The sequence below is a fragment of the Alligator sinensis genome, unplaced genomic scaffold (assembly GCF_000455745.1).
Source record: "Alligator sinensis unplaced genomic scaffold, ASM45574v1 scaffold1825_1, whole genome shotgun sequence".
In the NCBI taxonomy this organism is placed as follows: Eukaryota; Metazoa; Chordata; order Crocodylia; family Alligatoridae; genus Alligator; species Alligator sinensis.
In genome coordinates, this window is record NW_005843333.1 from 134610 (window position 1) to 162345 (window position 27736).

A 27736-nucleotide genomic window follows, 5' to 3' on the forward strand; every position below is an offset into this window, starting at 1 on the left:
CGGGCTGCACTGTACACGGATATCACAGATCCATTATGCAGTTCACTATGGCTCAATAGTATTACTACACGCGCACCTACTTGTATCATCTGCACTGCTGGCTGGAGCAGTTAGTGCTTCCCGGAAAGCACTTGCAAAGCACGAAGCCGTGGAGTATCCACGGATTGCTATTTCTCAGACTGGTGAAAACTAAAGAGCTAATCACGCAAAGGGATTAAAAAAAGATAATTGGCATATCTTTCTTTGACAATCTGTCAGTGTGATACAGCGCTTCGAAATGATAAAGCCGAGTACTTCAAAACCACCTTGGTGAGGCTGGGTAAGAGAGACCCTGAAGAAACCAAATATATTTACATAAATTTCCCAGTTAATCCAAACTGAAGTACGACACGCATGTCCGTAAAGAGCCTGCTGTTGTCCTCTAACTCGGGGAGCCGATTCCGGTATACTACTGTCCGTATCATTTTGGCCACCGAATCAAGTATGGTTGATAGACAGAGAGCTGAAAAACAGACATGAACAGATCACTCCAAGATACTTCTGGGTATAAAACACTAGGTCAAGAGGATAGACAATTTCTTAGATCCCTAGATATATTTATTGCACCTCCATGTTTCAGTGATGCTATGAAACTACCATTTTAAAAAAAAGAGAGCGGGCGAGACCCTTGGGTTGGCCAAAGAGAGCCCTTTTCCCCCCAGTGCCACCTTCAAAACGTATCGGCCGCTGATCGTCCTCCGATGAGCGAGCCCGCTCCTGTAGTTATAAAGCATCTCTCTCAAAAGAGACAAATAAGTTTTGTTACCTTTGAAATCTAATTTGTAGCTGCCACCTCTGAAATACCTCTTTTTCACTGAGCGTGCCATAGCTTTAAATGGGGCAGTTTCGAGACTGCAAATCGTATTAGTGGAAATGTAACTAGAAGGTTTTCGGGTCACTCTTCAGGTAGCCAAATGTCTGTTGGCTGACAACTGAGTCAAAATCCTGAGTAAATATCCTAGCTGTAAAAAAGCAGAAGGAGGAATGTTTTATGTTGAAAAGCCTGGTAGGAACTGCAGCATGCTGCTGATCAGTCACCAACCTGACCCCAAGGGAATATTAATGAAAATATCTGACTCAGTAAAACTGCAAACAAGTGAGCCGGTCTCTGTACAGCCCCAATTAATACAACAGGAAGGCATTAGAAACCAAAAGACAAACCCACGACTGCCTAACAACGACGAATACATTTGACTTCACTGACATACAAATATTTCCCCCCCCCAAAAAAACTTGCCAAAGCAATAAGACCCGTGTCAAATGAAAGAGACCAAACCAAAACAAGATTATTGCCTAAAAGTTTAAGATTTTAATAAAAATCTAGTATTGGTCAATAAAAAAATAGCATTAAAGAGTGCAACTACTACTTGGACGGGAAGCCCTTTGCTGAGTAAGAGCAAGGAAGTTTCTTCTGATGAGACGGGCAGAATTTGCTGGTCACAACACAGCAAACCGCGACCTGAAAGAAGAAAGGAATTCCCTAGCGGATGAAGACCAAGCAATACTGAAATCACAACGCCCGGGCTAGTGGAAATACAAACCTAGCAACTTGCACAGGTATCAGAAATGAACTGCCTCGACGGGAATTCGAAGGAAGATTTTCCTCTACGCAAAATCCACAGTAAACACCATCACAGTGACCAGTTCTCACGGTCCCTTACTCACGGTATATAAGAAACCAGAGATGAACTCAAACCTAAGTCTTGGACTCAAAAAACGTCATGGAGGAAAGTGGGAATCTATGGTTTGGGAGCGGTTGTGGTGTTATGTGTCCTTAAAAATCTTCACACCACTTTTGCAGCTCTGATTCATACACGGGATCAAGGACGGTATCCAGCCGACCAGTGGAATCCAGCTGCAATTTCCAGATAACCTCTGAGTGGTGTGTCTAATTAGACCACCCAAGGGAAGCTAGCATGATGTTTTTGTCTATAGCCGGCACTGCAAGAAAGTTTTTACGTCAAAGAGTGAAGCTGAAAACATTAGGGAAATTAGGTTGCTATCTTCCCCTCTCTGAAGGCAAAACAGTACGAGATTTCTAATATTCTGGATACCAGGTGACCGTCCTACTGCTATAAAGCCATTACGTATCTATGATTTTACTACCTTTTCATGAGACGCGATAGCCATCATCTTGCCAAACTGCAAAAGAAAGCGATTCCTATAGGCTGTCAAATCTAAAAAACAAAATTAAAAATCCCAGCCACAGGAAAGGCTGGTCAATGAATGCTGGTGATAAAAACAGACTCATTCAACTCCTTTTTGGTCAATGGCACAAAATAAGTGTGTGTGAGAAATGAAGAAGTGAACCACAAGCGCTGCAGGTTGCAACTGCAGTTACAGGTCGTCTGAACCAAAATTATGAAGCTAATTACTCCAGGATGTTTGGAAGCTGGATCCAGACTTTGCATTTTAGATCCATTTCTCATAGGCTGAAAATTCTTCCTGCAAAGTAGACGGACACAGAATGGCTGAAAAATATTCATGGGTTTTAGCTAAACCCCCCCGTTTGGCCAGAACCTGTCCGTATGAGCCAATTAGCAGTGTTGTAATGATACGTTAGTAAGTAACATATGCAAAGATGCCTCTACAGCAGCAGGGCATCAAAAGAAAAGCCATTGGCTTGCTGCTGTGTCTACTTATTTTAATTATCACCTTATGGATGCTTTGGAAAAAGCTGGGACTCGGTAAAAACATTTAAATTAATGCATTCGGTCCAGACAACCTGGGCAAAGAAGCAGAAGGAGGAGTGGAAGAAAAGGTGAACTATAAAATGGTCAAAGATGAATGAACCTGAAAAGAAAGACCTGACCTGGAGCCAGGAGACGGCCGCCAGGGAACCCTGAGCAACTTCACGGGCAGGAGTCCCAGCGCGAATGCACCAGGCTCGGTTCAGGCAGCACGCGCAGTCCAGCCCACGCCTCTGGCTTTGGAGGATGGCAAGAGACGCTGAGTCCGATCTCAAAGGCATCGTGAGCCAGCATGAAGTCTGCTAGCGTACCAGAGACCAGCGCGTATCGCGGAAGGCATCCTCCGTTCCCTCACCCTTGTCGGCAGAATGAGAGGAGAGCTGCCTCCTGGAACGGATTCAGCTCCCAGATCCATTTCAAAGGGAACCCAAGTGAGAGTCAATTAACGCTTGGATGTGCTCAACGTCTGAACAGCGTAGAGATGAGGCCTGACTTTAAAAGAAACCTGGAGATGGAAAGGGCCCCCCAAGAGGGCTGTTGAAGCTTCCCTGGGTGAGGGGGACACCCAGCACACTTGATATATCTCACCAGCAGTAGCATTTCCTTTGCCCTGAGCAACAGGGCTCCAGCAGCCGCTCGCGGGGGTAATGTCAGCCCCAGGTTCCCCCAGCTTAAATACTGACCAGCTATCATTCATCACAGCAAAAGTGCCTGGTAGTCAGGAAACCTCCGCCATGGGCTGACAGCAAAGAGACGATAAAACTGAATGCCATCAGCAGATTAGTGATGTCTAAGAGTGAATTCCTTCCTCGTATTATCTGGGACCTCAAGAGAGAAATGGAGGTAGCACCTGTTTAGCCCTAGCCAGGATTTCTTTTTTTTTACAGTCTGCCTGTGATCATCCTCTGGAGAGGGGAGGCTGCTGCATACTAACAAGCAGCAAGTCAGGAGGGCTCACTGATCTCTAATTGTACACAAATGATTCATCTGCCTATCCCTTATAATGGGAGCTGCGTTATGAGATACAGCAACGGCATGACGGTGCTAGTCAGCGCTGGAGCCACATTTCCTCGTGTATGCCAGCACGCAGCGCCGCTATTTTAGGGGAGCTGCTGCAAACTCCCACCACGGCAGCAACACGCAGAGTCTGGACTTTACCGCATTCGTTTTATTCTTCCCGATGTCTCTGAAAAAGGTGTTGTCTGAAACCATGATTTTTTTTTTTTTTTAGGCGCGGTTTAAGCCATATTTCTTCTGAAATTGCAGCTGTCCAACAGTTTGATTCTGTTCTTTTTAAAATGAAACAGCTAGAATAAATGGTCGTGGCATCCCCAACATAAAGAGGCCATCGATTATTAAAATCTCCTTACAATAAATCGTGGATGTTGCCTGTCAGCCCTGTGTGTGACTGCAGTATGAATAAGTAGGTAAAATTCCACTGAAGCGAGTTTGCTGGATCATTCTGCTCCACAACAAACCCCCTCTCCCTTTGCTTCCTGGCACTGAGAGATTCACACAGACCCAAAAGGCACGTCTCCCCCGTGATGGCTCTGTGTCCTGGCTGCAAGGGCCCCCCACTCTGCCCACCTGCTCCTGGTCTCACTCTCCCATGCAGAAAGATGCCGCCAAAGCTGCTCCACAGTGGTCCACAGACGCTGGAGACTGAGGTCTCGAGAGCGAGCACAGAGGGGTGTCTTGCAGTGGCCTCGCTGGCATATTTTTGGGCTTGGAGCGTGCGAGCAGGAGCGAGCGGGTGGGGCACGCTTGGGTGTTTCTCTGGTTGGGAAATCCAACCGCCCCCATGTAGACAGGCCCGAAGAGAGAAAAACCGCAACGGGGTCTGCACAGTGTCTTCCTTTCCTGAGTCTGCCCTGATGGGACTTGTGAAGTTGCCTACTCAGAGAACACAATAAAACAAAAAGATGGCTTCTTTCTGCTTCGGGGATATAAATCCTCCAATGAAATCCATAAATGAAAGACAGGGGCAAGCCCTGCCGATCCTCTAGAGTTACAGAGACAAAGCACAGACCCCGCCGCTCCCTCCCCACTTTACCCAAGCAGTCGTCACAAGATTTACAGACAGTAAAGATGATCAAGTCAATCTGTGCCCTAAATAAAGGGGTTTAGGCTGGCTAAAAACCTGCTTGGGAGCCACAGTTTCCTCTTTAATTTTTTTAATGACTTGGCAACTCGTTCTCCCAGTTCCAACTTGCAGGCGTGGTGCAAGGCAGAGGGAAAACAGAAGACCAAGCCAAGGCATAGGAACTTCCCACTCTCTTGAAAAGTGGACATTCAAAAGAAAAGAGGAAACCCGTGCTTCCTCAACGAAGCCCCCTTCCTCCGTAAGCTAACTCCATGCAGCAGGGAAGAGAAAATGGGATGTAGTGGAAATGCTATGTAAATTTATTAAGTTTGTTTTAAAAAAATGTAACACAGTCTTGCCCATCTCTAACACATCCTGTGCTGCTTCCACTGAATAGTTTCCTTTTACCGGCAGCCGCATATCATTTTATCAGGATGCCAAGAGATCATTTCCACACAATGCCAGCAGATGTAATTTTCTTAGATGCACACACAGTTCATCATTCAGATACTAGATGACAAGGTGATCGCAGGGTGACTCAGTAATGCAAGTTTGCCGTTTGGTATTTGGACTTCTCAAATGATAAAAAAAGATTTATCAAATATAAATATCTTTAAGAAAAAAGTAACAAAAGTGCTACATATGATCAAGGAAAAAACCATTCCATTAGTTTCTGCTACTTAAAGTAGGTTTCCTTTACAAGTATTACCACATCCATTAGCAGTATGGCTTCCAATTATTAATTAAATTGCTCGCAGCAGTATAGTTTTCTCACACCTTAACAAGGCCAGAGTAAAGAGAACACAAAAACATTCACACCCCATTTCTTGAGCAGGCAATCTTCCTGCCTTTTACAAAAAAAAGCATTTGTGTTTGGGAGATCTGTGTCATGATGGTTAACTAGCAGAAATTAGGTACCAAAGTCCCCCGTTAGCCTTTCAGTCTGGTTAGGATGCAGGCATTAGCTTACACAGATTTGCAAAAAAAAACCTCATTCACCCATTTTGTGACCTTAATACCTTCCTTGAAAACACTGCTTTTGAGAGGGGCAAGCAGAAGGGGTAAAAGGTGGGAGGAAGAAGAAAAAGCGAAGTTGCGTTAAGATAGCGCAATAGAGTCTAGACCTCTTCTGAGCAGGCACTGCTAGACATGCCAGATAATGAATAGTGGTTTTGAGAAGTGGACTGTCGTCCATTAGACATTCAGCTCATTTTTCATGTGATCCCAGGCTGGACTTCTATCATGGTCCCAGAGGCAGAAGGCAGTATTTTATCCACTAAGCCACGCAGCTTGTGAGAGTAGAGGATAGGATGTCTGTGTTGACTATGTGAACATCAACCAAAATGTGTGAATGTGTTTCCAATGGACATTCTCAGCACAGCACCCAAAAGAAGTATATCAAGTCACTGTGTGACCAGTGAGGCACAGCTTATTGCAGCTGGAAATCGCGTGTTCCCAGGCTGACGTGGGGTTTCTAGTGTTCTTTTTACTCTCTGTTGATACTCCCAATATGGTGTCCATCGACCCTGTGCCACTACCTCAGCTTGCATCCTTTCAGTCTTGGAGAAGGAAAAGCCTAGAGACTAGTTTTACATGATGTCTAAGGGTATCCAAGATTTTAAGTGTAGCCTAAGACTTGTAATTGAGGGCTGTCTAAAATACCTGGAAGCACTTTGAATGCTAAGACAGAGCAGCAAGATTTTCTAGCCACTGGGGCTGGGAGAGGGAGGTTGGTTGGTTGGTTGATTGATTATTTATTGGGAATTAATACTGAGAGAGTATATGCAAAGGCTGAGGGCACCATGCCATCTTCACAGAACAAGACCCTAACAGCTAACTGACGTACAAGAAACTGCAAAGTTATACTGTAAGAACACATATTAAGGACCGAGGAAAGTCTGCTAAGGTGCTACGTCTAAAACTAAGTTACTTCTTGTTTTGACCCTCCCCCTTCTTTGTATCAGTCGTCGTCTAGAGCCTCTGTCTTGATCTCGTTAGCTCCTTGCCGGGCCAATGCCAAGATGGTATGGTTTACCGCTGCCATTTCCACGGCTAATGAAATAGGGTCTTGATGGTCACTATGGCTAGTGCTGTCATCCTGTGTGTGCAGAAACGGAAAAAAATGAAGCTTGGTTAATCAATTAGGAAAATATTCAACCTGCTATTGAAATAGCTTTGAAAGTAGTGAGTAAAGGCACCAAATGACACTGTCACTAACTGGGGAGAAGGTGAACAGAAATGGAGAATGCATTTAAGAGTCAAAGTCACTCACTGAGCAGACAAAGGCTCAAGGAAAATGGAAGGGGCAGAGCATGGAGCTCATTTTCAACGGATAAGAAGTGGCTGGATGGGAGCATTACAAAGACTATGTTAAATTCTGGGGTAAAAATGATTCCCACCGCAGGCTACTATTAATATACGCACATCTACAATACACTGTATTATGCATAACTGGTGTATGTTATTTAGATATATGTAAGTACAGCAATCAGCTGAAAAAATCCCCGGCCGCTAAAACTGGTGCGATGATCTCCCCCAAGAAATGGCAGAGCGGCTCACACCTTCTAGCCAGCCACACAGCGGTGAGCCTGACCCCGCTTAAAGGGAAGACACCCAGGGGCGACAGCGCTGGCTGCAGTGCAACCTCAGATAAATTGTGTGGCTGTCACCATATATGCCTTTGTATCATTTGTCTCTTTTCTAAACAATAGGAATAAATGTCTCACTTATAACAGGATATCCACAGGATGAGACTTCCTTCCACACACACACAGCAAAGTGTGTGCTTTTTTGAGCCGATATCAGGAAGGGAGCACTGGGTCCAACACAGGGATGCCACTTTTTTAGTAAAATCCTAACAGCAATCAACTGATTTGTATTGCGTCTCAGGCCAAATACATAGCTGTGAGTGCATACTTTTTTTTTTTTTTTTTGGATGCAATTAATTATTTTTCCTCTGTCCAAAATAGGTTGGATAAAACAGGGGAAGAAAAAAGAAGAGAAAGAAAGAAATGGGACAGTGAGCAACGTCTCAGGTAAGCGGTCAGTTCCTGTGTGTCTGGCTGTAATTCCAAAACATGTTACCCAAACCATGCATAAGTTTCTAATCCTGGGCAGCCACGTGGCCGGAGCTCCACCGACTCCCCCGGGGTTGGCCTACAAATGGACCTTAACACTCCCTAGTAGCAGCAACTCCACGAGTGGTGGGAACGTGGCATCACCTTCTGCCAAAAATCTGGGACCTGGATTCAGCACCCCCCAACTCCGCTCTCCCCCCAGCAACCACCTCTCCCAGGGGCAACCTATTCAAAACCAACCACAGACACCTGGGTGCAGCACTGGGAGCACAAGGAGTAGGAGAAATAGAAACCATCTAAGTGAACTGTTCAACAAGCCATCAGGAAGGAGCATGAAGGAAGGGTCATCAACTTTAGGGGAGGTGAGGGCTCAGAGTGCGGGAGGATTTGCTGTCAAGGGTTAAAAATATCATAACCAAGAAAAATATAAACAGTTAAGAGTTAAAATGTGGAAAAAAAAAGAAAAAGAGACAATACGCAAACAATCAAACAGTGGCATCAAGAAACAATACTAAGTGGGACTTCGGTATGGGGTCAAATAAGTATTAAAACCTCTGGTGTCATATCCTTTCCCCCTTCACCCTTTGTCTGTGAGTGATCTCAGGGACTGATCCTCAGAAATCAGGGACTGATCCTCAGCAAAAAGGTCATGAGGGAGCTCCCCACAGGCTGCAGTGAGAAAGGAGAGCACTTAGCACCTTGTAGGAAGTTCTCAAAACTTCTGTGGACCAAGTAGATGAGAGTGGATTACAAAATGCACAGGGCAGGGGTTGTCTTTCTACTTGTCTGGGCTTCAAATACACACAATAACAGCAGTTCTAAAATAGGTTACAATAAATGCATTTGTTCCAGGAGAAATAAAAGAGGAGTGATGGGAATGTGGATGCCTAACAGGGAAGCAGGGTTGTGCTCGGTACACCAGAGAGACTGTTAAGAGACCTGTACAGCTTTCCTCAAAGGTCAATCACTACCATGGTGCCAGGGATAAGGAGAGCTTGAATTATGCATGGTGTGCTGCGTGAGTTAACACTGTCCTAGCATTTTCAAACATTGCGTGTGGAATGATGTAACTTGCTTGTTTGGAGCAGATCCTCCTGTCTTCTTCTACCTTCTCTGCTTCTCTGCCTCCCTCTGAACATCGTCCCTCCTCCTCCCCATTGCGTACTTGCCAAGTGTCCTGTTGTATGACAATAAATCCATGTGGGTGAATACTGGTTTCTCACACATTCAAACAGGGGAGCTGTGCGCTTCCACTTTCCCCATTAAAATTGCAAGAAAGAAAAAACAACAATACATCTGACTCGGGAGAGGTAGAAGGCCCCGCGATGTCCGAGGGGCATATAAGGGGCAAGGGGCTCAAGCCCAGAGGCTCACCTGCTCTGAATAGTCATTCCCGTCCACATCGTCGCTGTTGGAGTGGCCTCCAGGACTCTGTACATCTATCCCATGGCTCTCCAGGATTGCTGCTTCTTCGAAAAAAGCAAATGGCTCCCTAAATCATCTGCTGCTTCAGCATCATTAAAAAATAATAATCCAGCTCGTTAAAGGACCTGGAGTAGCAGGGTCAGGTCCTAGCCTGCTCAGTTCTTAGCTCCATCCTTTTGGCTATGCACAGTCTGGGGCTTGCACTTCTGCTACGACGATACCTGAGTATGGGTCCAATCCTTAAATCTAATCCTCAAGCCTTCCTGTCTTTGCCTGGCTTGTAGTAGTAGACAGACTCTCACGTACTAAGGATGCCATGTGGGGCTCACTCCGCAATTAGACATGCCTTGATGTCCCCATAAGACAGAGGGATGAGGGATGTCTAAAGGACAAGGCACTGGACTAAACCTCAGGAGATTTAAGATTCAAATCCCAGCTCCGCTATAGACTCCCAGCCTGACCTTGAGAAAACTGCTGAATCTACCCTGCAGTTACTATATGTTCCCCTTCCCCGCAGACTGGCTCTGAGGAACAACCATTAAGAAATGTGAGGTGCTTGCATAGCACGTATATAAGTATGGAAATGGACTCCTTTGCAGAATTATTATTCTAAATTAGAAATGGTCGTTAATTTTTCAACAGAAGCTTTTTTATGTCAGGCAACGCCAATTCATCTAAACCCCAGGGCCAGATCTGGTCTCACATCCAGCAGTGGGACAGACGGTGTCAGGGAGCTGAGAGGATGAATGTCCTCATTGCTCACCCCTCTGCCACCAAGACGCGTTCCCAACTGGGCTCTGCACACCAGAGCCTGGTCCTGGGTCCCAGCCTTGCTCTCTCCACTTCCCAGCACCTCCAGAAACCACGTGGCTGGATGATACAGCTCCACAGACCAGATCTTTGTCATGCCTGGTTTGGCGATAAATACAGCTGTCTCTATGAGACTTCCACAAGGAAGATTTCCCATGTTTGGGGTGGCATTTCTGGTCAAAATGAGAGGCACGTGACCACCCAACTCCTGTGGAAGGGCCAGCAGCTCAGTGGTTAGGACTCTCACTTGGCACGTGGGAGATGCAGTACATGTCTTAGCACTGTCAGATTCACGCTCTGACTTTCTGGTACGTGAATAATTATTTATACAAAGTGGAAAAGCTCCAAATAAGAGAGAGAGTGTACAGGAGAGGAAGAGAGAGACTGTCTCTATAGGCTGGGTCCCTTACACCCCTAGCAAGTCCCAGGTTATTGGCTATCCTTGGCTGGGCAGAGATGTGTTCATTCTCTCTTCCTCTCTCACCACGTACCTCTCATTTTGTCCCCTGAAATGTTGAAGGCCTTGGCTTCATTGCAATTCCCAAAACAAGTTCTGAAAATTCAAATCCCTTTGTGCAAAAAAACGCTGGTTTTCCAGCCAAGCTTTATTTCAAGTGCGTTTCTAACCCGCTATTGTGTCCTGTGGGGCCATGATCATAGGACTGAGGCCTAAAAACACAGTGGGGAGGTTTTCAAAAGGACTTGAGGGACTTAGGAGCACGAGACAGGGCTGCTACCACTGCTTGTATCTCCGCTCATTATGATTTTCTTTAATGAGGGGAAGGTTTTATTCTTCTATAAATTAAAACTGAAGTTCAATTAACACGGTTTTATGTTGTGAGGCGATTTCCTTGGGAAATATTGTAAAGGTGTTAAAGACGGTAAGCAAAAATGCATAAATAATACCTGAATTCATATCTTGGGGATAGGCAATTGTTTTTAATGTTCCTGTGCGAAGAAACAGACTCGCCAAACCAGAAACATGGCAGGGCACATGGTTTGTGTGCAGGTGTGAAATCTGCATAGGCCTGCACCAGGGGGTCAATTCTGCAAGGTACTTAAGTGCGTGCCTAATATCAAATTCACCCAAGGAACCTTGTCTGCCTATGCCTAAAATCATGCACACCATTTCAAAGGTTGCTGAATCAAGGCATTATACTGCAGACCCTTAAAGTGTGATTTATCCTGTGAGCATGGCCCCGCAAGAGGCCCACTCCTTGTGGGTTCAGGGTCATTTTTACTATGCTATTAATCTGCAGAATACATGAGGCTAAGTTTGTGAACTGAATCCTATTCCACCGTGGTTGTCATCAACAGAAGCATTCAGATCCATTATATCTGTGCAAACCCATGGAGGGCAATAAAGCAGCACAGGGAACTATAGCAAGAATTTGGCTTGCAGACTTCTTCCCTACTGGGGATTGTATGAGACATGAAGAACCTATCTCGACTTTCAGAACAGTGAGGGAGTTGCCAGGCTGGCAGCAAGAGAAGAAAATGCCACCACCTTTTGATTTACAAAAGGGAAGCATTTCAGCTGTACATTGAGACACAGGAAAACCTAAAAATGCATGCAGGCTATGAAAGCCATGCTCCCCGATAGGTCTGAACTCAGAACATCTAGAACTCCTTATACCCGAAGCAGATAGCACTGCTTTATTTGGGATACCCGATGAGACAGGGGTAAGAATTTAATTCATAAATACGTTTATTTCTGTATCAACCAGGTTCAGATTTAAAACAGAAACTATATTTTCTAGTGAAATCTGATTCCTGAATCATTCTTCCTGCCCTGCTACTCACAGATTTGAATTAAGTCCCCAGTCATATTTTGGAAATTTCGAGAGGCTGAAAGTTTTGTTTAAAAAAATCACTCTAAATTACTAGTAAAACCACTAGAAAGCTCTAGCAATTTTCATTAACAGGATTCAATCGTGCAATCTCCATCTCCCCTGAGCAGGCTTATGTATTGAAGCCCTCTATGTTCTCTGAAAGCAAGCTCTCTGATACATTACCGATATTGGCTCTTCTCTTGATTTCCTTTCTTCGGTTGGCAAACCAGTTGTACACTTTGAGGGAGGTAACTCGTTCCAGATCTGACAACTTTTTGCCTGTGAAAAAAGGCAGGAAAACACTCAATTATTGCTCATAAGGGTTCACAGCTACGTACAGCACTTGACACGTGTATACACATTCAACGCGTCCCTGTGACTGATGACCCTTGAAAGTTTGAGCGTACCGTAGTGATAAATGGGAGAAGTACATGACAATGGGTCACAAAAAATGGTGGGTCCAAGTTCTGTGCCCAGAGACTATGGTGAGGATTGAAGCGACTGGCAAAGGAAGCCCCTTTTTGTGTGCAATGCAAGGCTCCTCTGGCAGTTGCAGTCAACTGGATGATGCTAAGATGTGGCTGAAAGAAGTTGTTCCTCCAGCTGAGGCACACAACCGAGGATCCAAGACACAGGGATTCAGTTCCCAGCTTTGCCAGATTGCGCGCTTTTGGGTAGCACTGAGATTCGTCTGGAAGAAAAAAGGCTGGGAGGGGGGCTTGATCACAATCTTCAAATACCTGAAGGACAGTTATACAGAGGCTGGTGACAGACTATTCTCTGTGGCCCCAGGGGAAAGGACAAGTAGCAATCACCTTAAATCACAGCTATTGGCTATTAAGAAGAACCGTCTCACTCTGACGGTAACTAAAAACTGAACCAGGCTGGCAAGAGAGGCTGTGGCAACTCCAGCCTTGGGAGTTTTTAAGAACTGATCTCTATGTCAAGGATCAGTTCACCTCCCTGCAGACTGAGTTTCCAAACCAGGAAGGGCATCTTGAGACCTTCTGGGTCAAGATACGAGAAGAACATGGGGAGGGTGACTTATTGTAGAAGTCTACTATAGACCTCCCCACCAAGAGGAAGAACTAGATCAGGAATTCAGTAGGGAACTGGTCGAAGCTGCGCGCTCCCAATGCATGATCGTCATGGGGGGGGGTGATGCGTGTCTCTTGCCACTTAGAAGTTGGACAGCCCTGCACTAGAACAAGCTGTCGCCCTGTGCTCCCTGCCTGATCTGCTGCTCTCCTTTCTGTTCCCTGCCCTATCTGCCACTGTGCTCCCTGCTCCAGGTTGCTCACGCTTCATAGATTTCATAGACATCAGGGCTGGAAGGGACCTCGGAAGATCATCGAGTCCAGCCCCCCGCCCAAAGGGCAGGAAGTCAGCTGGGGTCATAGGATCCCAGCAAGATAAGCATCCAGTTTCATCTTGAAGGTGTTCAATGAAGGCGCTTGAACCACCTCCGGTGGCAGGCTGTTCCAGACCTTGGGGGCTCGGACAGTAAAGAAGTTCTTCCTTATGTCCAGCCTGAAACGATCTTGAAGTAGTTTGTGACCATTCGACCTCGTCATCCCTTGGGGCGCTCTGGTGAACAAACGTTCCCCCAGATGCTGGTGGTCACCCCTGATAAACTTGTAGGTGGCCATCAGATCACCCCTGAGCCTGCGCTTTTTCAAGCTAAAGAGCCCCAGGGCTCTCAGCCTGTCATCGTAGGGTCTGCTTCCCTGACCTCTGATCATGCGCGTGGCTCTTCTCTGCACTCTCTCAAGCTTCTCCACATCCTTTTTGAATTGTGGAGCCCAAAACTGGACACAGTACTCCAGCTGCGGCCTCACTAAGGCCGAGTACAGGGGGAGAATGACGTCCCGGGATTTGCTTGAGAAGCATCTATGGATGCAAGCCAGCGTTTTGGTCGCTTTACTAGCCGCCACATCGCATTGCAGGCTCATGTTCATCTTGTGGTCAACGATGACCCCCAAGTCTCTTTCTTCCATAGTGCTAGCCAACATAGCACTGCCCAGCCTATAAGGATGCTGTGGGTTTTTTTCCCAAGGTGGAGAACCTTGCATTTATCGGCGTTGAACACCATCAGATTCTCGTCCGCCCACTTGCTGAGCCTGTCCAGGTCAGCCTGGATAACCTGCCTGTCTTCTGGTGTGGATGCTTTGCCCCAAAGTTTGGTGTCATCGGCGAACTTGGCCAGTCCGCTTCTGACTCCAGTGTCCACATCATTAATGAAGATGTTGAACAATATGGGTCCAAGGACAGAGCCTTGGGGGACCCCACTGGTCACAGGACACCACTGATTTTGCTTGATTTAAAGTAAGCAAAACCCAGTGGGCCCACAAGCCTGTGCCTTTCCACCGCACCAGACACCGAAGCTCCACTGCCAGATCTGATGGCTCTTTTCTTCCTTTACAGAAGCAAGGATTTTCAATGATGTGTTGGGTGTGGGAGCGGGGAAATGAGGTTCCCCAGTTTAATTGAGACCTGGGGTTCCTACTCTGCCAGGGACATTCCCTCTTAACCAAGTCATGGCCACTTCTACTCTGGCTGTGAACAGGGGTAACTTTCAACTGCTCTGAAAGGTGAGGAGAAGCTGACACTGGGAAAGTGTGTGAACTGTTATAACGCAGCTGCTGTGTCCCTAAAGGAGTGTGGAGCTAGAAGTGACTCAAATCACTGCAATAGCAACCCCAAATTCAACAAGATGGTTACAATGGTTTGGTTCAATAGGTACATGCAGACATAACACTTGTACTCTAAGGCCGTGTCCAGACGAGCGTGGCCGTGTGGTATGTGGCACCACAGACACGTCTGAAGTGCCACATACAGCATGTTCAGTTGTTCGCGCTGCAAAGGAGCAGTATGGTGATTTTTTTACCCCAGAATATCCCATGGAAAGAAAAAGTGGAGCAGCTCATGCAGGGGCAGCATGCACCACCCAAAAGTGGAGCTGGGCTGCCTGGAGCCATGCTGCGGCTGTCAGCCAGGCTCTGCACGGCAGAATCACAGCTGCTAAGCAGCCACGGAGGCCCCCCCAGGACTCCAGGTAAGGCTGGCCCCAGCCAGCCCTGGTGCTGGCCCCAGCCTCCCCTACCATTCCCGGGATATCTTTCTGTGTGCCAAAGTGCACCTGGCACGGGTATTCCCCAGGGACAAGTAGCGGCGGCACAAGGTGTGCCACTGCTAGTTGCCCCTGGGGAACCAAATGTCTGTGCATGTCTAGATGCAGCCCAAGAGATTATATCAGTATCATTAAAAACTGGTGTTACTGTCTACCATCTAAGTGTCTCCATCGCTGAAACAGAATCAATACACACCTAGTTTTGCCCCATGCATAAATGCATTTTTTTTTTAGATAAAAAGTCATTAGAAAAAATTAAAACAATGAAAATTATTAAAGTTGTTCTTTTTTTTTCTTACAGACACTCTATGGAAATCTGTTTTGATGTAGTACCTCTCACCTACCTCATCACTGTGAACTGGTACAAATTTAACTCTCAGACATAGGCAGGTGGGTTTGAAAACTCCAGTAGCCTTCGTGATGATCCAAGTATGGCCACTTGAATGACACGAGCCATAAAATGCTCTAGGAAAAACTTACTACTAGTTGAGAGCACTAAATTGTTAGTAAAAGCCATAAAATGAGATTTGATGAATTTAGCAGGAGATGCTGAAATCTAATTGCAGACTCCTTTGAAAAGGACACCATGATCAACTCCTCACCTGGCTTTTGTATAACTGCATTACAGGCGTTTGCAATTTCTTCTCTCTTTGCCTCATCGGGATATTGATTCTCATTGAAGTAACTGCAGAAAAAAAATGTTTTTCAGAAATCAAAGCATGAAGTCATCAAAACAGCTCCACTAAAATGGGTCCATGGCTAGTATATGTGTCATTCTTAAAGGGACAATGCAGACATTCATGTTAAGAAGTTTCTGCTTTTATGCACACATGTAGTTCCCCTTTAAAAATGTCCGGTTACCTGCCTCAAATAAGTAAATAACACCTTGCAATGCTTCCTGTGCATCCCCTTGAGCAAGTTAGCACATATAAGAAAGTAAGGACCACTGCAAACACTGAAGATACAACATCAGATACAGATACAACATCCCATCCTTGTGTTGGGAAATGCCAAAGTTTGTGGCCAGGCCCTGCCCTGTTTGTGAACAGATAACATACTGTTTTCTTCTGTAAAATCCCTCTCTCAGTCAGTGCTCTGAGACTGCATCAGCTGCCCAGTACTGATTTTGATCTGTAAGGAATGAAGGGTTTCTTCCTCTTTTTTCCACACCCCAAACTGACACCAAGATCTTCCAATCTGAGCAGTAAATTAGGTAGAAATGATTCTGTGATGATATGAACACAAGCCAGAACAATTGTACATACAAAACACAACAGCTTTGTGAGACTCCCCCAGTTAAAACTTAATGTAATTATTTCTCTTAATTCTACTATGGTCATATTTTTCCTGAAGGATCACTCAGTTCAGGATAAAAAGTGCTATAATCATAAGAAACGGCCAGCACCGATTAGGTCATCTTGCGGCTAAAAGCATGGTTTTGTTCCCTTTGGTATTTTTTGTCCAATCTACCTTTGAATAACTGCCAGTTACCACAGTCCCCACTACTTCACTTGGGAGATAATTCCATTGTTAAATCAACCTTATTGTAAGTGCGTTTTCTGAAGTGTCCAGCCTGAATTTTCTTTTGCTCCATTTCATGCCTCTCTCTATTCATCCTCTTATTTGTAGTTACAGCTATAACCACAACTGGAATCTTGTTTCTAGGCTGCTATTCATTGACGAAGAGAAATTGCTCATTAGCACAGCTAGAAGCAATGTTAATATGCCTCCATTTGATCTGCTTCCTTAGCGAGCAACTGTAACCACTGAAATTGCCTTTTTTCAAGGGTGGGCTGAAATCTTTGTCTTGCTGGTCTGGGTACCGCAAGCAAAAGAGACAGACCTTGCCCTACTGATTCGAATGGAAACCGCAGCCGCTCAGCACCGTGCCGGATCAGTTACCACAGTCCCCACTACTTCACTTGGGAGATAATTCCATTGTTAAATCAACCTTATTGTAAGTGCGTTTTCTGAAGTGTCCAGCCTGAATTTTCTTTTGCTCCATTTCATGCCTCTCTCTATTCATCCTCTTATTTGTAGTTACAGCTATAACCACAACTGGAATCTTGTTTCTAGGCTGCTATTCATTGACGAAGAGAAATTGCTCATTAGCACAGCTAGAAGCAATGTTAATATGCCTCCATTTGATCTGCTTCCTTAGCGAGCAACTGTAACCACTGAAATTGCCTTTTTTCAAGGGTGGGCTGAAATCTTTGTCTTGCTGGTCTGGGTACCGCAAGCAAAAGAGACAGACCTTGCCCTACTGATTCGAATGGAAACCGCAGCCGCTCAGCACCGTGCCGGATCCGATTCTGCTGTCAGCCGAGGGGGCATTCTCAGAAGTAGAAGCAAAGGCCACGTGGACTTTTTCCAGCAGTATTCCCAGGCCTGAGATGGACATCATTCCTATCCTTTGTAATACACCCTCCCACGGATATGTGGGATCAAATCACATTGTGTATCACCTTACCTTACCTTGAAAAGTCCTGTTTGAAAAAAGACTGCATTTTGCACCAAGCTTTTTTTGAAATGGAAGAACAGGGAAGCGGAGGGCACTTATAATCCTGATCTCAGCACTTCACCTTTCTGGGGCTCATCTCTCGCCAACAAAATAGGAAGACACCCACCTCAAAGACAGTCACATTTGAACTAACATTTTGAACGTGGCAAATTAGATGAGAGAAGAGACAATGCTGGAGAAAAATCCTGTATTATTTATTATGTGCATCATCCTGGCACCAAGGAGACCCTGTCTGGTCACGGGCTGGGCTGGGCTACATGCTGTCATGACGTCCCTTTGTGAGCCTCATCTATTTTGTTAACAGACACTTGCCAGACATCTAAAAAAACACAAAACAAAGCCCAGAAAATGACAAAACCGGAGAGGTTTAAAATCAAAATGTACTCAAATCACAAGGTGAAAGCCTGATGTCATTCTCCATTATGGGTCTTGCACAAGCGACAGTCATGTGTCTGGTAGACGATGCCTACTGAAGAAATTCCCACAAAAGGAGACGTAGCAATGCACAAAAAGCTCCCCATCTGAACAGCCACCTCCTCACTGCGATGTGAGGAATGGCAAGACAAATTAATGAAGAAAAGACAAGGCAGAAGCTATTAGTGAGCTCTCCATTCAGCATACAGCTAAATGCCAGGCTGAGTGCACTATTAACAAGCTGCAGACCGGTGTATGCACTTGCTGGCTCAAGTGCTTTGGAAAAGGAACAATTCTTGTTAACAATAAGACAGCTCGGGTTCGGTCTTACGGTTCTCTGCGACGACCGAAAGCAAGCTGCTTTGATTGGGCTAACCATTTTCACAACAGGGTGATGAAAAGAGATGTCACTAAAGGTGAAGCAGGGAACCATCTTCCTGTCTTGGGAGAGTTTTCATGATCTCCGTATTTTGTCTCCTCCCACTTTGGGCTAAAAAGTCAAAATTGGGAAAATCTTCACAAACCGAAATGTGATGTGGGTCAAATAAACACGTTTTGCTTGGAGGTGTGAACGGATTTGAAAGAATCCAGCAGAGAGTGACAAAAATGATCAGACGCCTGGGAAGCAAGACTTATGAGGAAGGGTTGAAAGAATTAGGGTTATTCAGTCTGGAGAAGAGAAGACTAAAGGGGGATTTGATATAAGAGTCTTCAAATACCTGAAGGGTGATTACAGAGAGGATGGACAGAGACTATTTTCTGTGGCTGCAGGGGACGGGACGAGGAGCAATGGTCTCAAATTGTAGCAGATGAAATTTGGGTTGGAAATTAGGAGGAACTTTCTGACAGCGAGGGGGGTCAAGCACTGGGACAGGCTGCCTAGGGAAGCTGTAGGATCGTCACCCCCAGAAATCTTCACAAGCATCCCTTTGGCTGGGATGATCTTGCCTTGAGACCTTCCAGGCCTACTATGATAATTTTGAAAGCTTTTTATTTGAATCACAGAGAAGCAGGGCTGGAAAGGACCTCTGTATATCATCTAGTCCAAACCCCTGCCTGAGGCAGGATCATCCCCATCCAAACCATCCTATACAAACCCATAGTCTAACCTTAGTCAAACTACCGACAACCCTCCCACAACAAGACGGCACACCCCAGCCTGCCGTAAGTAAAGCGGAGGGATCATGACAGCCAATGTCCTGCTTCTGGAAAGGATGTTGATCAGGGGGTAAAATTCCCTCCTGACACCAAATGTAGCATCAGTCTGACCCTGGGCAGAGGGGCAAGACCCTCTATCCAGGGTCTTGAAGTCCTGGCACAGCCCAGCCACCACCCTCAGCCTGGGCTGCAGCCAAGACCCAGCGCCCCGATGAAGCTTAACACCCCCCTCCTCCCAACACATGCAGCAGCAAGGGGGTAGGGATGCCAGTCCCATAGGCATCGCTGTCCCATGATCAACCCCAACCAGTGGCTGTCCACCATCTTCGTGAACACCTTCAGTGATGGAGGATCCACAACTTCCCTCGGCGTCTATCCCACTGCCTTGCTGCCCAGCAATAAAGAAACGTTTCCTGGGATCCAATCTAAACCTAACATGCTGCACCTTTAAGCCACTGGTCCATGTCCTCCTCTCTGCAGCAAGAGATAAAAGGTGCTTTCCCTCTTCTTTACGGCAGCCCTTCCCGTATTTGAAGACTGCTAGCACGTCCCCTCTTAAGCGCCTCTTCCGCAAGCTGAATGTGCTCAGCCCCTTCAGCCTTCTCCTCGGGTGACGTGCTTTCCAAGCCCTTTCTGATCACTTCAGCTTTTGTTTCTAGTTTAAACTGACCATACCTTTTAAGTAAAAGTCATTTCAATTTGAAAAACTGATTTTTGTCCCCGATTGCAGACCTGTTAAAACCAACCCCCTTTTGCAAAGCGTATGTTGCTGAAGCTACATTTTTCAATGAAAACCTGGCTCAAAGAAACAACTAAAAAGCTGAAGGCCTTAAATATAAACGTCACTCCCACGTTTACTTGAACAACTTGCATTATTTATTACAACACTTTCCACCCAAAGATCTCAAAGCACCTTACATGTAGTGTGTGCCTACAGGGTGCATCTGCCCCCCCAAATCCTAATTTCAGTTTAGGCCTGTAAATAGTAGCAGAATACAACCAAAAAAGCTTCCTAAGATCTCTGTGAGGCAAGTCAACAGTATCCGGTGCATTGTAAAGATGGAGAAACTGAGACGAAGATGTTAAGCAACTTGTCTGCAGTTGATGGCAGAGCTGGGGGCAACGGAGGAAGCCCCCGCTGTAACCACTATCCCGGGCTCCTTTTCACAGGCAGGAGCACTACGCAGAAGCCCCCAGTTTCCCGTACCTCATTCTCGCCAAAAGAGTAAATGCTTTTCTGGAGTTAGGAGGAGAACGGAGAAGTCCCGAGTTGCGATTCACAGCTAAAATCACCAGGCCACCTTCCATCCGCAAAATGGATGAAGTTTGCTATGGGGGAAAATGCTGAAGCAAAAACTTGGATGAAAGAATGAAAATAGTGATGCAGCAGGTGCAAGTAAAACCCCAAAGGCACTCTGCTCTCTAGACAAAGGGCAGCTGTCAGCTGAGTGATCATCGAACACCTTCAGTGAAGCAACCAAACGATCTCTTTTGTAGAGGATGACAGTAAAGGATTAAAATGAAAAGTGGCCAAATAATTTACAGGAGATGAGAATCCATAAGATGGTAAAGAATGGAGATATCCTTGAAGCAGTTTCATTTCAATAACGCTGAAGCTTAGAAAAATTGCAGATTCAGAAAAAACTTCTCTTTCAGGGATAATGTGCTTAGGACAATGACAGCGAGAGAATTCATCTCAGTCCATGGCTCTGTAATGTAAGTTTACATATCTCCACCTCCGTACCAAGGTGCCCCTGTTTGACTTCCACGAACAGTGGCCATTCTGTCTTTTTTTTTCACTCAGCTGCAGAGATTAGTTTTCCAGGCTCAAATCTCACATGCTCTAACCAATGCCTTCAGCCTCTTGCTCAGGTCCGAACCCAGGCATTTGCAGCGGGCGTTTTTGTTGCTTCACAGCCAGTTTTGCAATGGCCGGTGAGATTAGGGTTGGAAGCAACCTGGGCTCCGGACCAGGGGAAGCCTAGCAGCTGTAGTGCATTCCCAGCGAGGCTGGGAGAGGGGCCTGGGGTGCTAACGGCAGTACTAGCGCTGCCGAGCAGCTCAGTGACAGGGTGCTGCATTATGAGCTCAGCACGCAGGACACCAAGACATTTTCTCAATTCATCTCGACTTGCCCAGGATGAGTTTGGGCCATGCAATAGTCCATCTGTCTCTGGAGTTCTCACCGCTGTTGAGGCTGTCTGTTAGACCTACGTGCCATTTGAGTGAGTGAGGACGGATGTGACGCATCCTGAATGCCAGATCCCAGACGGCTGCTACCAATGAGAGGTGATGGAAGCTCCATCCTTGGAGGTTTTCAAGACCCGGCTAGACAAAGCTTTGGCTGGGATGATCTAGTTGGGGATGATCCTGCTTTGAGCAGGGGGTTGGACTAGATGTGACCTCCTGAGCTCCCTTCAACCCTAACTTTCTACTTTCTACGATCATTAAATGCCTCTCTGGCTAGCGGCTGAGTTTGCTTCTTCCTCATCCCTCCAACCTCCAGCCATAAGGTATTTTTTCCAAGTTTAGGAGTCACATTTTTAAGCCCCAGACTTTCACTAATTTAAGCTCCATGCCTAATCTATGCACAAACCACCCTGTACTCTGTTTTTCAAATAGGTGTAAAAGTTACCCCAACCACTTGAACTGAATTACCTACTTTATTGCTCTGCTTAGCATGTTTAGCAATGTGGTATGTCTCTGTTCTGCACAGTGCCACGGGGTCATGGTTTCAGCCTTCATGGCTCTTAACAGCACTATTATTCAAGCTGTCAAATCACTGAAAATCTCTCTGATCCTTTTGACATGAAAATATGGAGTTTGTCTGTCATCAGTGCCTGCAATCTTATCTCTGTGTGGCACGAGGCATGAGACAGGTTGTCAGAAAAGTGACATTCAAAACACAGTTTCATCAAAATGTATAATTACTGGTTTGTTTTACAGCAAGTAGTGACCAAGAATATACCACTACTACCATTCAAAACGAGGTCAATGAAGAGGTATTACCTATTCTGTCTGTCTATACACCTCCTTATCTATGAACCCCCATTACCATAGGGGGTAGGGAGCACACGGAAGTATCATTTCCTTTTTACAGATGGGAAACTGAGACAGGGACAACTGAAACAACTTGTCCAACGTCCTAGACATCTGCAACAGAGAGTCAAGCCTAGTTCTCTTGAGTCATGGTCCAATGCTTTAACAACAAAAACCATCAGTCCTCCCTTTCCTCAAGATGTGTAAATTAGGGCAAAACTATTTAGCTACTGGAAGAGGCTATGCCTTTTGTTAAAAGCTAATTGAAGACGTGGGAAACTTGAGTCTAGGCTCCTACGATTTAACCAAACGAGAACAAGAGTCAAAGTACTCATAACCTAGTAAGATTCCCTGTAGAGAAAAGTATGGTGAACCTGGTCGTTACAACTTTCTTAGGGCTTTCTACTGTTCTCTTTTTAGTATCTAAGCATCTAGCTAATTTATAGTCTTTTTGTGATGGAGAGTCTACCATATCACTGAACAACTTGTTCTAAGGGCTAATTGCCCACACTAATAAAAGTCTGCACCTTATTCTAGTCTGAATTTGTCTAGCTTTAGCTTTCAACCATTCAATCTTTTGCCTTTTCCTGCTAGATTAAAGAAACATCAACTCTCAGACATTTCTAACTCACGTCGGTACGTGCAGACTGTGATCAAGTAGTCTCTTAACCTTTTCTTGGATAAACTAATTAAGTGAGCTTCTTAAGTCTCTAACTACAAGGCATGTTTTCCAGATGTGAATCATTCTTGTTGCTCTTTCCATGGAAACAGCTAGCTCAAATGGGTGCTGTTTATTCAGAGCACCATAGTTATATAAATAGCCACTGCATTTTTAAATACATACTTTAATATACATGAATTGAAAGAAATCCTTAAGATTTTTTTAAAAATCTTCAAGTTTTACAATTTCCACTGCAAATGAGAGTTCAGATTTCAGGAGAAGCAACTATTTTCACTGGTATGTTCCTAGCAAGGGTTGAGTTTGCTTCCTTGGATTAGGACAGAAAAAAATATACCTCCCATAGGAAACCATGAGAAAGCAAGACTTTCCAAGCTAATGTAAGGCACATTACATTTATTTCCTCACTAATCTGACTGCAGTTTCAAGCACAGCAAAGTTGTATCACATTATTAAAATCTTCTGGAAATGTGCTTGTTTAAAAACTGGATCAATTTACAATAGTCTTGAAAGTCTCGTATCTTCAAAAGGTGATCCACCTTCCTAATCGCCAACACCAGCCTGTCAAGATAACTATGCTTTGTAGTTGTTAATTATTCTTTATTCTTGCTAAGGCATTTACATTTTAAAGTGGTGATTTCCTCTTCCTTGTAATTGGGTGTGGTGATTAGAATATTTCTGATGTTACACTGAAGTTATCTTTTCACCAGAAGGATTCAGGTTTATGAAATCTGAAACAAACAGATTCTCTTCCTGGTTAGAGCACCTTGAAAGCGCCGACATCAGAGAGTGGCTAAAAATGATTTGATGAGAGCATCCTTAAGTCTAATGGTGTTGCAGGCTCCTCAAATCAGTCTGTGCACAGAATCATTAACAAAAAAAAAGTCAGGAAAAAAAATTAAAGCTTGCAAATAGCATCAAGACATGATAACGTGTGAATTATTCTGTAATAATTCACAACCAGTGCTGTGATGATACAATGCCTTCAAAGTTGAGCCTAACAATGTACCGAAGCATGAATAATGGCGTCTTATTGCTTTATTTACTTGCAAGACTTAAATCAAGATCTCAAAACTGCGAATGTGTGCACGTGCTTCGTATCAGCGCCTCTGCAACTTCTTCATTTGCAAAAACTTAATATGCTAACAAGCAAAGCCTTTATGTAGGCTCCTACCAAATAAGGGATGTATTCAAAACATTAAACTCTGTGCAAGTGTTAATAAACCACTCCCAAACTAGGACAGTCATGTAGCTCAACTGCCTTGTATGGTAGATTAGTTAGATCTCATGAGCTAAGCTAAGTAAAGGTAGGGCACTTCTAATGCAGGGGACTTCGGAGGAACATCTAGGTGCTACAGACAGTGGTGCTGCCAATTTGGTAGCAGTGTTCTTCATGTTGAGGAGCTTTAAAGTGCTTGAGAGGCCCATGCTGCAGATGTAATGCAAGGTAAAACTGAGGTCCAGATCACGCCAGTCATTAAAGTTTGTACATTGTCAGAGAAGCAAATGCAGTTTTTCAGGGCTTTATCTGAACCAGTATGAATTACTTAGGGCAGTCCCTGGAAACCTCACTCGCTGTCCTTGAAAACAGTGCTGCCAGATGCTGACCAGACAATCTTCCCACAAGCCTAGCCTAGGGCAGCTTCTGAACTATGCGTGGCCATTAAATTCAGTGCTGAATCAAGGAGACTACACTCCTGCCACATGCATGCATTCAAAAATCATGAGTCAGCCCCTCCCCAGTCATGCAATTATTAAAACACTAGACTCTTTTTTATTTGCTTTCTAGTTTCTGAATTACTAGGAGTTCACCAAGGTTACTTCTTGAAACCACGAGACCTAGAGCACACCTCTTATAGAACATGTCACTCCCCTAAGCCCAGACCTCTGGGATCTAGAAACCTAAAAAAAAAGTATCAGCCGTGGTGAGACTTGTGCTAAAAAATCACGAGAGCTGGCAATGCTCATGTGATCCTTACTGGCCTGTTTCCCTATGTTTCTCTCTGAAATTTCCAAAAGTGGTCTGCGTTGGGAGGGTTTAAACAAGTCATACCTGAGAAGGTAAGTCTGCAGGCTGGTGGTGATGGACGGCATGCCAACACCACGCAAGCTTTGCTCTTGAGAGTGCCACAGTGGAGAAAAAGCACGTGCATGCAATGTGTTTGCCTGCTTTGGGCTGTACTGTGATATAATTATTTGTATTACCAGAGTCCTTTGGAGGCCAAGTCCTGGATGGACCAGGACACCCCTGTGCTGACTCTGCACAACAGCATATAAAGGTGGTTACTGCCCTAAAAGGTTTATCAAAGTATAAGACAAGAAACATGGGATGGGAACAGAGAGATGGGAGAATACAATGAGGTGGTGTGGGCCAGCACAAGAGTCAGATAACCAGAGCCTAGCTGCTGTTACCTGTTTTTTTTTTGTTGGCCTCATGGCAAAGAAGAGATTTAAAGAGGGATTTGGAGAATAAGCGATAGCTTTGCCAGTATTTATAGGGAGCTCACCCTGAAGTCAGCGGTAACAGCACTTGTTTCTCCACAGTGTGTATGGTAAAGCTATCACTTGTACTGTCCCTCTGGACAGGAAGTAAATGATTTTATCATTTCAAATTTCCATTTATTTTACGTATAAAAATGAGACTCATCTCAAAAAGCAGACCATTACAGGGACTCTAAAAGTAGTAATTTTAGTTAATTAAGACTCCTCTGCTTTCCAGTTCTTTGGCACAGTCTACCTTAGGATCAGAAAGCTCCCAAATAGCTTTAGTGAACATCACTTCACAATGCTTGGCCCAGTAGGGAAGCATTATTAGACCAATTTTCAGAAAGAGAAATACAGAGGTTAAGAGAAGTACCTACAGGACATCAGCAGCAGAGCCATGAAAAGACACTGGCACTTGTCACTCCCAGCTCAGGGCCTCCTCTTTCTTTGTTCTCCTTCCACACCTGATGCTCAATCCAACAAAACAGAAATTGACTCGAGGGGTCTCGTCTTCCCTGTAGCACGTGTAACTCCTGCTGCTGTTAGCTGTGCTGCCAGCAAGAAACTAAGCAGTTGACCATTGATTTTTTTTTTAAGCAAGGGAAATGCAATAGATCTCATCTGTCTGGACCTCCGCAAAGTATTTGATGTGGTGCCACATGAGAAATTATTAGTTAAGAAAGAGGACACAGGGATTAGTACAAGAATGAGAAGGTAGATAAGAAACCTGGCCAAAATGGAGAGAACATGAGGAACGTGGAAAGGGGAACTAGTGGGATGGAGGGGGTCGTTCCCAGAATTCCTCCAGGATCGGTCTTGAGACTGATCTGATTAATATTTTCATTAATGACCTTGGCAGAAAGTGCATTAATGAAATCCACTGATAACAATTTGGAGGCAATGTCAATATAAAGAAATTTGTGTAGTTTTAAGAATAGGTTGGACAAACACCTGTATAGGATAGCTTGGGTAGGAATTATCCTGTCTTTAGTATTTCTTTACTGTCCAAGCCCCCAAGACCTGGAATAGACTCCCTCCAGATGTGGTGCAGGCACCTACTCTGGACTTATTCAAGAAACGCTTGGATGCTTGTCTTGCTGGAGTCCTTTGACCCTAGCTGACTTCCTGCCCCTGGGGCAGGGGGCTGGACTTGATGATCCTCGAGGTTCCTTCCAGCCCTAACGTCTATGAAGTAGGGGGCTGGACTAAACAAGATAACCCCCCAAGGCCTCTCCATGCATACTTTTCTGTGATTTCATAAGAACTGGAATAATCATCTAGCAAGAACTGGGAAGCCTTGAAGACTGGTGTAATAGAAAAGAGATACAAGTCAACAGGACCAAGTTCAAAGTCATGCATTTAACAAATATTTCTGCTATAAACTAGAACAACACAAGAGGGTGTGTACTTGGTGGGTGTCTCAGCTGACCACAAGATGGGTATGTGCCAACAATGAGTTGTGGCTATGAAATCCAAACAGAATCCTAGGATGTAGCAGGATAAGTATTTTTACTAGAGACGGGGAAATGTTAATGCCATTGTACCAGGCCTAAGCAAGACCTCATCTGAAAGTCTGCTCCCTCTCATTCAAGAAAGATGAATTAGATCAGGAACAAAGGGAGAAACTGGCCAATTGTCGCCTTGGGTCCTCCACGATCCGCTGGCTGGAAAATTGGCTCCGGGGTCGGACCCAGAGGGTAGTAATTGATGGAAGTCACTCATCGTGGTGTCCTGTGACCAGTGGGGTCCCCCAAGGCTCTGTCCTTGGACCCATACTGTTCAACATCTTCATTAATGATGTGGACACTGGAGTCAGAAGCGGACTGGCCAAGTTCGCCAATGACACCAAACTTTGGGGCAAAGCATCCACACCAGAAGACAGGCAGGTGATCCAGGCTGACCTGGACAGGCTCAGCAAGTCAGTGGACGAGAATCTGATGGTGTTCAATGCCGATAAATGCAAGGTTCTCCACCTTGGGGAAAAAAAACCCGCAGCATCCTTATAGGCTCGGCAGTGCTATGTTGGCTAGCACTATGGAAGAAAGAGACTTGGGGGTCATCATTGACCACAAGATGAACATGAGCCTGCAATGCGATGCGGCGGCTAGTAAAGCGACCAAAACGCTGGCTTGCATCCATAGATGCTTCTCAAGCAAATCCCGGGACGTCATTCTCCCCCTGTACTCGGCCTTAGTGAGGCCGCAGCTGGAGTACTGTGTCCAGTTTTGGGCTCCACAATTCAAAAAGGATGTGGAGAAGCTTGAGAGAGTCCAGAGAAGAGCCACGCACATGATCAGAGGTCAGGGAAGCAGACCCTACGATGACAGGCTGAGAGCCCTGGGACTCTTTAGCCTG

At 45.2% G+C, this 27736-nt stretch overlaps 1 protein-coding gene across 1 annotated transcript in view; it reads right to left on the bottom strand.

Annotated features, from left to right (window-relative positions):
• Positions 1–6: 6 nt before the first annotated feature.
• LOC102382285 (homeobox-containing protein 1-like) overlaps positions 7–27736 on the bottom strand; it is a 54625-nt gene continuing 26895 nt past the window's right edge. Inside the window, exons 3-7 of the mRNA XM_006038377.3 lie at positions 15689–15771; positions 12140–12235; positions 9264–9358; positions 8965–9066; positions 7–6910 (exon numbers count right to left, since the gene is read on the bottom strand). Of these exons, the coding sequence (XP_006038439.1) occupies positions 6773–6910; positions 8965–9066; positions 9264–9358; positions 12140–12235; positions 15689–15771 (514 nt within the window). The 3' untranslated portion in view covers positions 7–6772. The remainder of the gene's footprint in view (positions 6911–8964; positions 9067–9263; positions 9359–12139; positions 12236–15688; positions 15772–27736) is intronic.